At 44.7% G+C, this 12,126-nt stretch overlaps 1 protein-coding gene across 2 annotated transcripts in view; it reads right to left on the bottom strand.

Annotated features, from left to right (window-relative positions):
* Window positions 1-12,126, bottom strand: part of neurl4 (neuralized E3 ubiquitin protein ligase 4) — a 17,836-nt gene extending 5,710 nt beyond the window's left edge. The window contains exons 1-24 of one of the 2 annotated variants that reach the window (XM_026352303.1): window positions 11,938-12,126; window positions 7,052-7,574; window positions 6,892-6,957; window positions 6,321-6,799; window positions 6,076-6,187; window positions 5,893-5,981; window positions 5,736-5,808; window positions 5,161-5,434; window positions 4,759-4,940; window positions 4,572-4,657; window positions 4,271-4,433; window positions 3,972-4,182; window positions 3,729-3,805; window positions 3,558-3,636; window positions 3,044-3,213; window positions 2,807-2,935; window positions 2,534-2,679; window positions 2,179-2,397; window positions 1,916-2,014; window positions 1,615-1,770; window positions 1,360-1,527; window positions 863-1,021; window positions 560-739; window positions 60-153 (exon numbers count right to left, since the gene is read on the bottom strand). In XM_026352303.1, coding sequence (XP_026208088.1) covers window positions 60-153; window positions 560-739; window positions 863-1,021; window positions 1,360-1,527; window positions 1,615-1,770; window positions 1,916-2,014; window positions 2,179-2,397; window positions 2,534-2,679; window positions 2,807-2,935; window positions 3,044-3,213; window positions 3,558-3,636; window positions 3,729-3,805; window positions 3,972-4,182; window positions 4,271-4,433; window positions 4,572-4,657; window positions 4,759-4,940; window positions 5,161-5,434; window positions 5,736-5,808; window positions 5,893-5,981; window positions 6,076-6,187; window positions 6,321-6,799; window positions 6,892-6,957; window positions 7,052-7,574; window positions 11,938-12,102 — 4,099 coding nt within the window. In that variant the 5' untranslated portion in view covers window positions 12,103-12,126. The remainder of the gene's footprint in view (window positions 1-59; window positions 154-559; window positions 740-862; window positions 1,022-1,359; window positions 1,528-1,614; window positions 1,771-1,915; window positions 2,015-2,178; window positions 2,398-2,533; window positions 2,680-2,806; window positions 2,936-3,043; window positions 3,214-3,557; window positions 3,637-3,728; window positions 3,806-3,971; window positions 4,183-4,270; window positions 4,434-4,571; window positions 4,658-4,758; window positions 4,941-5,160; window positions 5,435-5,735; window positions 5,809-5,892; window positions 5,982-6,075; window positions 6,188-6,320; window positions 6,800-6,891; window positions 6,958-7,051; window positions 7,575-11,937) is intronic. The other variant, XM_026352302.1, reaches the window with a different exon arrangement.

The raw sequence follows: 12,126 nt of genomic DNA, 5'->3' as shown, positions 1-12,126 counted from the left end.
AAACACCAAAGACAAACAAACAGAAGAAGAAGAAGAAGAAGTGGCTTTCGTCTTCTTACCGTCAACCATGTCGGCCTTCTCCATGTCGCCCTGACAGCGTGTCTCACCGCTCTCTCCACCCACAGCTTGCACGTTGTTTGTTACTATAGTAACCTACAAAGATGACACACGTTCATTTGCATATTTAGAATTTTTGTTTGTAGCCATATGTTGCGCTGCACGTATCTAACCCTGCCTCTGACCTTTGACCTCCATGGTCAAAGTTGTTTACACAAAACAGTGTGACTTCTTCTGACATGGTTGTTTAAGAAATGAGAAGCTACTCACTGCATCAGTTAGGATTAAATAACATGTTGGCAGCTAAAACATAATCATCCATAGTAGTAATTATCTATTAGGAGCCTCTTCAACTTGCTTATATCCAGGTGGTGAGTATTTTTTGGACAGGCAGAGTATTAAAAGGATGTTTACATGTTAAATCACATACATAATAGGGAACTAGCTCGATCATTTCTTCTTTCTTTTCAAAGAACACTCAGTTAATTAGATGTGAGCGAACCTGTTCACACTGGCCGTAGAGGTCGATGAATGGATAGCAGGGTGAAGGGATGTCCTGCGCCGCCACACCCTGGTCCATGCCGTTGACGTACAGGTGGAGACAACTGTTGGCGTCCACCAGCAGACCCAACACCGTCCCCTCCGGACAAGTGTCCAGATTAGGACCGTAGTTCTCACATATCTGAGGACAGCCAAGAAAATGAGGCAGGAGACAATTGTTAATATGGTGTAAAACTCAAAATAAAAGAAGGATGTTGTGAGACTGACAGATTTAAAATTAGTCATTAAAACTGAGTGTCTGTACCTTTAGGGAGTTGTGGAAGACAGAGTCTCTCTGCAGCAGCCAGGCAGAGCGTTTCAGACAGCACGCTGTGGAGGGGAAGTTGAGCCGGTCAGGGGAGTGACCGATCACCCCTAATGACAACGACGACGTCCACGACGGGTTCAGACGATCGATCTGAAACTGGTGACCAAAACCAGACAGCAACAGTTTCAGCTTCCAATCAAAAGAAACAAAAGTCCAGTGTCACAACACTTAAATAGGTGGGTTAAACTAGTCACAAAGAAATGTATAACATTAATTAATGCTGCTCTTCTTTGATTAATATCACTGTAGACTTAATATAGTCATAGTTCGTGTAACAAAATCATCCATCTGGAAATAAATGTACTAATATAAATCAGATTATGCATCTCAAAAGCTTATAGACCAGTGATATTTAGCAATAATCACTCATCTGAACCAACATTTTAACCATATATCTGAACACTAACCAACAGACACACTCATTCATGTCGTACCTGGAACAGCTGCTGGCGAGCCAGCGGCTGGGCGGTGACCAGCAGGCCCTGGTTGTAGCTTGACACTCTGGCTGCTGTCAGGTTCTGGTTTGACAGCTGGATGTTCTTGCCGTGGTTTTCCAGGAACGCCATGACGGTGGGCACCAGAGCACATGGCTCAGTTTCAACCTAGAGGAAGCAGGAGGTGAAATGAAGAGTGAATTTGTCACAGAGAATGATGCTGTAACACTAAAGCTCTCCTCTTGAGTCTCCTACCTCTCTGAGAGGGGTGCTGCTGTCCTCCTCTCCTTCGCTGCAGCTTTCGGAGGAGAGCGAGGGAGCCTTGACACTTTCCATGTCCTCCATCAGTGACGAGCTTACAATGGACACAGCAGTTATCCGCCCATACAGGTCCAAAACCGCATACACATTCTGCAAAGAGAGAGAGAGAGAGAGAGATGCTGAAAGGCAGCATGGGGCCAAATAGTTCTGTAGATATGTATGTGTGTGTGTGTGTGTGTGTGTGTGTGTGTGTGTGTGTGTGTGTGTGTGTGTGTGTGTGTATGTGTGTGTGTACCTTGGCCACTGCAGTTGCTGCAGGTCCCACGTCTTCTCCATCAATGAAGATGTGCATCGTGTCATCACTGCACCTCTTCACACCCACACGGTTCCCAACCTGGAAACACACATTTAGTCTTTACTCAAGTGTTTTAGATAATCTCATAATAATAATAATAATAATAATAATGTATCCACACAAAATGCTGCCAGCAGTGGAGTGATTTTTTATTTTTTCCCCCCAATCTGTGTTCACAATTCAGAGTGCAGAGAACAGCTTACTGTCAGCCGGTCCAGTGAACAGCCGTAGTTCTGGCGCTGCAGCACTCCATTGCGACGGACCTCAGAGCCGCAGAGCAGCCAGGTGACCTTGGTGCGCAGCTGCGGGAGAGAGGGGGAGAGTCCCGACAGTGGGCAGGAGGGAAGCTCGGGAGGTGCCAGCGTGGTCAGACCGATGTGCAGTGAACCGCTCCACTGCTCATCCACTTCATCAATCCTCACCTGGCAAGAGATGGAAACACAGAGAGGTGGAAATCAGCAAGGAGAAAACAAAACCACATAGATAGCAAGGTTTGAGAACAATGTGGCACCTTCTTAAAAAAATAAAAAAATAAAAGCTGTCTGAGACGTCTCTTACCTCAAACAACTCGTCTGCTTTGAGTTCCTTTGCACTGAACACGATGCCGTGAGAGTAACCTCCAACTCTGACAGCCTGGCAGCCCTCGCCGAGCAGCACCACATTTTTACCGTGTTTACTGTGAAGCCGATGGGCAACACCTGCTACTACAAACAAAAAGAAGAATAAAAATGGGCAAGAGGCTGTAAGGACAACTGATATGAAAAGCTTTTTGGTAATTAACCTTTTTTATATACTTTTTATTCAATAAAATACTTCTTAAACGTCGTGTACCTGGTGAGTGGATGGGAAAGCTCTTCTCAGTGATGTTGCTGGTACAGAGGCTGTTGTCCAGCAGGCCTGAGGAGCTGGTGATGGACACCTGAACACACTGACCGTACAGGTCGATAACGGCAAACACCTCTGAGAGAGAGAGAGCGATTTGGACAGGTATTATATGGTATGGTATTATAACAGAATGTGTTTGCAGCAAAGTTCTGATTTCACATTCTCACACTTTATGGTTTTTACCTGGTGGAAGACCGGAGCAGGCGACACCTTGGTCCACTCCATTGATGTAATAGTGGAGGTCGCCGCAGGCTGAGCGCATCATGCCAATTCGTGAGCCTGTGGTCAGAGAGTCTAGGTCACAACCGTAGTTGTTGCGCATTGTGTTTCCATCTTGCATGATTGCTGTCCCACTGTGTAAAGAGAAAAAGGACATGACCATGAACAAAATGTAAACAGTGTGTCCCCCTGATCATCTGACAATGCAAAGAAAAACCACTAGACATTCCACAAACTTATGATGTTTTTAGGTTTTGTAAAACATTACACTAATAATATGAGTAATTAAAACACTCTCCATCTAATACATCAATAAATAACCATGTGCCAAAGCAGCGTGACACACCAAATTCACCAACTAATCAACTACTCGACAACTGTAAATTCAGGCAGCTGAACACTTGTAAAAATTACAAAGGTGTGTTTTCAGCATCAGTAAAATATACACACATAACTTCATCTTCACAGAGCAGTGTACCTGAGCATCCAAGTGTCGTAGTCAATATCCGTCATAGTGTTTGGAAACTCAAGCTCCTCTGGCCTGATGGCTGTCACTCCTAGAAAACAGGAGTACATCAGTGGGGATACAGATTTATTATTACTGTCTAAAAGACTGATAGGTAACATATAAGAAAGTTGGATTCCTTACCTGCTTCTATCGAACCCGACCAGCGGTCCACCATCTTCTGAATGATGATTTCAAACAGCTCTCCATCTCGAAGGCACCTGCAACAAGGAGACGATGAGTCAAAACCCTGCACCACAAAAAACCTGAATGAACCTGAACCTTTTCAGTCTCTATGCCTGAAGTTTCCTCCTGATCTGTCAGTTTATTCACGTTAGACATGTCAAACATTTTGTTTGTGTGACTAAAATCTCTAAGATTCTTCACCTGTTGGAAATGACTATAGCGTCATTGAACTCGCTGCGGCAGTTCTGACGCAGGGCAGTGCGCCCCCCATTGGTGATGACGGCGTTGGTGCCATGTAGCTGGTGGAAGCGCAGGTCAGTGGTTGTGGTGGCCCCAGCTACTGAACAGGGACTCCCAGGGGACATGGCTGTGGGGCCCTCTGAGTTATCTTCTGGGAGAGGGGGGAGATCAACTAACAAAGGGAGACACAAAAGACAGGAGTTAGCTACAAGCTCAACTTAGAATCATTGGAGTGTTGATTCTTTGCCTCCCTCTCTCACCCATGTCGTCCATGATGGTGGCCTGTGCTGCCTGCCCATACAGGTCGACCACGGCATAGACGCTGGGAGGGACGTTCCACGCGGCTGGGCCCTGAGCTACGCCATTCACAAAGAAATGGAGGCTGCCGTCTTCTTTTCGCACCACACCTACCGTGTCTCCTGCCTGCAAGGGGGAACAGTGAAGAATTACTACACAGAAAAAGGCCAGAAGTGATGTGGGAGAAAGAAGGAGTGTGCAGAGGGAGTGAGCGACATCGGAGTAATAAAAAAAAAGAAAAAGAAAAAGATAAACATCACCCACCTTGAGCCGGTCAAGATTGTGTCCATACTCGTCCAGTATTGTAGTCCCATTGTGCATCACACCATTTCCCGTCATCATCCACGTCCCTATATTCATATTCGTCATCATCCACGACCAAATATTCAATATCAGGTATCTCAGCAGAAAACATGAACCTTCTCACAAAGCTACTGTCTTTTATTTGTACCTGAGCGCAAGTTTGTCATAGTAGAGGGCAGCTGCAGGTAGGCTGGGTTGTGCGTTGTGACACCGATTTCGATGGAGCCTGCCCACTTGTCCACCATCTTGTCAATACGGACCTGGAACACCTCATTGGAGCGTAGCGGCCGGCTGCTCAGGACCACACCATGATTGAAGTCATCAGTCGCACTACGAAAACATGTTGCATCATATTAAACCACAATTTAATAAGTCACAAACAAAACATTTGGCCAATTTTATCTGTCAAACATAAAGTGACATCAGAACCTGTTTATGGATGGAATTACACCAAAAGAACTTAAAAACTAAATTATGCAAAAATAATGCACAAACAGGAATAATGATACCTTTTAATTGAAAAAAGACAAAAGTTTGGAAGTGGACTCACTGTGGCCGCAGAGCTGTCCTGCCGTCACCAATGATGGCAGCCTTTTGGCCACAGTTGGGGTGGAAGAGCAGACGATCAGGCCCCTCAGTGTCCGGAGTGAGGGATAGAGTTGGCCGGGGCCGACCGACATCAGGCGACAGAGCCCTCATGATGGCATTGTTGCGTCTGAGGCGGTCACTATGGTTGTGGTTGTGGACTATGGTGACTTTGACGGCCATGCCATAAAGGTCGACCACACCGTAGACAACTCCAGGGGTCTGGGCTGCAGCAACACCTGAGGACGACAATTAAGAGGTTGGCAGTCTCAGAATTCTGTGGAAAAAGTAAGTGATTTAAACCTCTTTTTTCAGCAATAATCTCAAAAAAGTGCTTCTTGTTTTTTTTTTGTATTTATATTTGCAGTGATTCTGTAGTAGATTTATTTTGGAACAGTACAGCTGAAAAACCTTACTAGCCATCACCGAGTAAAGTTAATGTTCCCCTCAATAACAACAGACAATACAGCAAACATCCTCTATCAGCCTGTCATTCCTTCCTCCTTTCTTTTTCTGATGAAGGGTCTCAATGTGCCTCACCTTGGTCGATACCGTTGATGTAGAAATGGAGAGCGCCGCTGGCTTTGCGCATCAACCCTATGTGATCTCCCTCCTGAAAAAATTATAAGAGTAGATGAAATCGAGCAAAATGATGAGTGGATGTGAATGTGATATGTGTGTGTTTATGGTGACAAACCTGAAGTTCATCAAGGCTGAATTCACAGTATTCTCTGCGGGTTCCTTTCCCATTCGTTAATATCCCACAGCCACTCATCATGATGGTACCTAACAAAACAAGGAAGAATAGTGCCATTAACTTTACAAAGACCCGCTCACATCTTTACTATTGTTCCTGTGTGTATTGTTGTGTGAGTGTTACCTGAGCGCAGATTGGTCATAGTTGCAGGATAGTCCAGGTTGTTGGGGTTGTGTGTGGTCACACCAATCTCGATGGAGCCTGACCACTTGTCCACCAGTTTATCAATACGGATCTAACAACACAGCAAACAACTTAAACTCCCTGAACACTGACACTGACATTTTATTATCATTATTATCAATGTTATTTTTTTCTAGTCCATCCAAATTGTGTGAGCAACCCTCCTGACTTGTGTTTGTAATCACCTCAAACATCTCGTTGTGTCGGAGTGGCCGGTTGGTCATCACCACGCCATTGTTGAACTCGTCAAGTGGCCTCCTCCGCTCTGCCGTCTTGTTGTTGTTGCTCAGTTTGATCAGTGTGCCGCACTTCTCGTGGAACAGCAGTGCATCATTGGTGGTCATCCCAGCCATCAGAGCTCCTGCCCCCACCCCACTATTACCAGTAGGGCTGTTATTCGTGTTTCCACCTTCTCCACCACCACCAGCTCCTCCTGCTCCTCCTCCACTGCCTGCTGCTCCTGTCCCACTGTCACTGTTACCAGTACTTCCTCCACTGCTGCTCCCCCTGTCAGTTCTGGAAGATGAGTCAGCCCCTGAACTCCCTCCTTCACCTCCACCACCTCCTCCACCTCCACCATCTTCCCCTCCACCCTCATCCTCTGAGCGATAAAAAGATACTATTGCGTTGTTGAACACATCAAAGAGTTGGTGCTCCGTTAGAACTGAGGACACAAAATGAAGATTATGGCTGTCAGTACGGGTCATACGGTAAAATGTCCATCAACGGGAGGAGGATTTTTTTTTTTTTTTTTACCTGTGTCAGGCTCCAGGTTGTTGGGAAACTTGTCTGGTCGACTGTGACTACAGCTCAGCTCAGGCACTGACAGGGACACAAGTAAGAAGAAGATGACAACTATTAACTAAATCTAAAATACAGTGTAGCAAAAAACCATGTGAATGAAAACATCCCTTACCTTCATCTCCATTCATCATTCCATTCATTGCTGCCACATTTATCAGCGCCGTGATCCCCACGTTCTCCTGACCTGCACACACTACCACCTCTTCCTCCTCTTCCTCCTCCTCCTCCTCCTCCTCATTCTCTTCGTCTTGCTCTATTGTCTCTCGCTCCCTCTCTGCAGAGGGTGGTGGCGGCTCACAGCTCACCACCGTCACTTGAGTGCACTTGCCGTACAGGTCCACCACTGCCCAGAGCTTGGGCGGCAGGCCGCTGGCTGCCGCACCACAGTCCTGCCCGTTAATCCAGAGGTGAAGCTCCCCACGGGAGTTGCGCTGGATGCCCACACGGTCGCCCTCGGCTAGCTGGTCGAGGTCACGGCCGTACTCCTCCAGGACTGAACGACCGTCACGAAGCACCGAGCAGCCTGACACGATCCAGGAGCCGCCTTTAAGTCCTGTGGCGCTGCTAGGGAAGTCTAGAGCGGCGGGGTCCAGCGCCGTCACACCAATCTCAATGGAACCACTCCATGAGTTCACCTGAGGTGAAAGACACGTAAAAAGATTATGTTAGTTAATATTTACAGTTAAACACAAATATACAATTTCCTTTATAATATATAATAACACATCACATTATCAGAGACTGATATTAAGACCTGCATTTGCTAAATGATCCCAAAGGTTACATTTTTGTGTACATAAAATAAATGTTACTGAAATGACATTAAATTGGTCAATACCCTCACGCTGGTTGTGATTAAAATAACAACAGATCCAGAAGAAGGAAGTAGTAACGCAACAGCTGTTGGCAGCTGTTACTCTGATCACAGGAAGAGTTGGTGTAGAAGCATCTGAGCAGTGATGTGGGAGTTACTGTCAGACGAGTGAGGCCCTGTGCTAAAAACAGCCAGACAGGTAGATATCTATGGAAAACAAAGTGTGCTTTGTTGTATGATCTATCTTGTTATTTTTAGTTGTTGTTTCACTGAATGACGCTGCTCAGGGAGCACATAACTGAAAACTATCCAGTTTTAGCTGCAGTTTAAGAAGAACGCGATCACTTCTTACAGATTATAAACCTTGACCTTCGTTCAAAGATCCAGAGAGCTGCTGCTCATTTTTCCCAAAGCTTAGTACATCTAATATTATATATCACTTATACCTCACTTGTAAATTGCTTTGGACAAAAGCAGATATGTAAATATCATGAAAGGTAATAATTTCTTTTGATGTTACCAAAAGCTCTGTCTCTAAAAGCCTGGACTCAACCTCATAACACTGTAACACACAGTAGCTGCACTGTCCCTGTAGAGAGACTGAAACAATAACAAGATGTTGAAATTCGAGCACTAATGTCTATGTGATCCAGACATTATAATTAAATCCATGTATTAACAGCATTCAAACGTGTAAAATCACTTGAATGACCTTGCCTTCCACTGCAGATTCAAGATATTAAAACCAATGTTTCACTGCAGGAAGTCCCGTGTCTTTGCATGACATTGGTCTCCTATCACATGACAAGCAGCTTAAGATATCGATTTCTTCCCAGAAACACAAAACTCAACATCATCTCACAATAATGTGATACTTTATTGATCTCTGAGGGTAAATTCTATTTTTTCCATATTTGTTTTGCCTCAGTGGTGTGGATGACAGACTGCAGCAGGAGCTCTAAAGCAGAGTCAGTGCAGCTAGTGGAGATTCAGTATCATTCTTAACAACACTTGAGCAGATGCTTGCAGACAGAGGGGCATGAACCCGTGTCATCCCACTGAGGAATTATCTTGAGTGGCTCACTGCACGACACCTGCTCCCTCCAGAGACTGACATCCAGCACAAAGCCATGCCCTCTCCTCCTCAAGAAAAGAAAATAAAGTTAGAAGTGTTCAAAACTAAAGGATCAATCTTCAACCACTCTCCTTCCCTGTTTTTGCTGCTTGTCCACTCAACTCTAGTTTATGCTGGCATTAATCTACCCTGATTATGTGACCTTGAGCATAACATTGAAGCCTTACCTGCACCTGGATAGTTATTCTGCAGTTCACCTCAGTGCCAAAAAGAAAACACTAAATTTCCTTTGAGATCAATAATATTTTGGAAACACTTTTCAGTCTGCCTCTTCTCTTTCTCCTAGTATCTTTCTGAGCTCAGTGGCAGGTGCTATGTAAGGCAGTGTGCTACAACAGCCCGAGTATCTGGGTTAACAGATTTAGTAGTAACTCAGCCTGACCAGGTCGCTGTGTGGAGGAGACAGACATCTTGCTCGCTCACTGACTTATGTAACAGCAGCCTGTGGGTGCCTGCCTCCCAGTCTCTCTGTTCAAAAGCTGAATAAGTACAGAACAGAGCCCAAGTAGCACCAGTGTTTTTATGTTTTTCAAAGAATATAAAATTAAGCTCCTGAGGTTTAGATTCAAAATCTCGGTCTGAGAAACTTTTGAGACAATGCAGCGTTTACAAAGCTTCACTTCACAGAGTCTAAACACACAGAAAAACACAACAGCTGAACTACACACAAGAGAAGAGACCAAATTCTCATAATAGGCAAAACTTTTACATAAATTAACATTTTACTTACTAAAAATAAAGCACTGATGTGATTCTAACTATGAAAGTTGCATAATAAAGTCAGTTAGAAATGCACAGAAGTTCATTACTCAAAGGAACAAGGTATGCCTTCAAACGCCTACTTTAACAACACAGCTTAACAATAAAACAAACCAAAAAAAACCTTTCAACAGTAGGCAACAAACAAACAACAAAACAGAAAGTTGTTATATTAATGTTATGTTTGAAACTAATATAAATTATAGGGCTGCAACGGTTATTTCCTTTTGAATACTTTCCCAGTCAACTGACCAATTGTTTAGTCTATAAAATGTTGCCTCTTTTGCTGAACAAACACTCCACATCCACTTTACTATAATGCAATACAAAAAATAGTTAACCCTCACAATAACAGATTTTATCCACCACAGTCAGACTAATTCCTCTGGTCTTAAACAGCTAACATTGTCCGACACTGGTTAAACTCTTTGTCCAATAAAATCTCCTCAAATGCTTTCCTGCACTCATCTACCAATTTCCATTGTAGCTTGGCGAATGTCAATAGACAGGATGGGTAGTCATGCCATTCTGTGTGCTCTGCAAAGGAAAGTTATTGATTTTCAGGCAATGTATGTCATGACAGAGCAGAGCATGTTTGTGAGAGAGCCCTTATCAGGCCATACAGGTTGCATACTCAACCACATACAGTTGGTGCTAGTCTGACTGGCACACAAGCCGCTCAACCTTTGCTTGGTGGACTTTCCGAATGCATCTCGGTCGGCCACACTGTCATAAAGAGTGTGTGTCCCGGTTGGATCTAGCACAAGCTCCAGAGCTGCTGCCATGTTGCTGGCCAACCCAGTAGGATGGTAGACTGCTGAGGGAGAGGCCACTGCCATAGACAAGCCCTTCCATGCTGATAACAGACAAAACGTAAACGCTGTGCACAGGCATTGATATGATATGGAGAGACCACAAACACATGTATACATTTTCAATACTGCCATCTAGTAATATCCATATACTGTACATACTCACACTGCTACATATACTGTACTTACATGTATATATTTTATTTATTACTGAACTGTTTATACTGTCAGGTTTCATAGCCTATTTATCTCGGACTGTGCCAGTTTAGTCTTTCGTCTCCTTTGGTCAGACTGTCTTTCTGACACTCTAGTATTTAAGCTGTTGTAAAAATGCAATTTCCCCATTGTGGGACTAATAAAGGTTTTCTTATCTTATCTTATCTTATCTTAGCACAAGCCATTGAGATAGTTACTTAAGTTCAACTTTAAGAGACAATTTCTGTAATGCGATCCTTGGAAAGCAAAACATTGCATTGTGTTGTGACACAAAAGGAGTAGTATTAATAAGCGAATTGAATTTCCGTACCTATCCTGCAAGCAATGAGGACACTAGAAGAATCTGCTAAGAAATCCTGCTTAGTTACCATGATTTTGTTGATGCTTGGTTATCCCATATCTTTAAGTTGATGCAAAAAAGTGACTAAAAAGGAACAGTCCGAACAATGCAACTGGAAGAGGGCATGTTTAAATACTATAATACTATATTAACTGTAATAACTGAGGTATTCCTTGTACTGGTCAAACTCGTCATGCATTGCACTAGCACTGCTGCAAGATCAGTGATGGACTCCATCTGCTTTGTGCTTGGAAAGCTGTGTGTACACATTATGGACACGCAGTATTATTAATGGATATTATTAATGACTCTAGCAGCAAAGAGCAGTGCTAGTTGTTTTTTGAATATTTAGATCCAAAAAGGCTTTGGTCACTGTTAGCCCAGTACTGCAGTATTATTAGCCTGCGAGACAGACAGGCAGGCAGGCGGGCGAAGACGACTGTGACTGAATCCTAAAAACCAAACTAAACACAACTATTTACGTTCACTTGTTCAAACTGGCTCCTGCAGAAGGTGCAATAAACAACAACAAGTCATTGTCAAGACGCGACAGAGCCTCCTTAGCACCTTACAGAAAGGCTAACCCCGGCTAGCGGCTCATTAGCACGGCTAACTGTCGGTACCAAGGCAACACATTGAGGCTATCGGTAGCTGGGTGATCAGTTGGACATATTTACAACACAAGGAGCTGCTTATTAAGCCTTCCGGCACCTGCTAAATCTCTGACACTTTATGTAAGTCGCCCATGAATAACAGCGACAACGGTTGTCGCTGTCAGCCCGTGTGAACCGCCCTCGGTAGCAGGAGCCCCTCACTGCGGTACACTGAGGCAGACCCCGGCCCGTCCCACCAGCGCTGCTCCCGGAGCCCCGCTGCTCTCACCCCGCTCGGGAGCAGCGGCGGCAGGCCTGCCGTGCTTTACCTTCTTGTCAATACGGACAGTGAAGACATCCCGGTCCCTCAGCGGCTCCTTGCTAAGCACCAGGCCGTGGTTGAACTCCTGTACTGGCTGGTTGCGCCGGGCGGTCCGGTTGGAGTTGGAGAGGCCGATCAGCTTTCCGCTCCGCGGATGCAGCTCCGCCGCCATCTTCAGTGGGCAGCCAGTGTTCAC

This window comes from Anabas testudineus, chromosome 18, assembly GCF_900324465.2.
Source record: "Anabas testudineus chromosome 18, fAnaTes1.2, whole genome shotgun sequence".
NCBI classification, from domain to species: domain Eukaryota; kingdom Metazoa; phylum Chordata; class Actinopteri; order Anabantiformes; family Anabantidae; genus Anabas; species Anabas testudineus.
The sequence above is the reverse complement of the archived record's forward strand: the minus strand, read 5'-3'. Positions and strand labels throughout refer to the sequence as shown.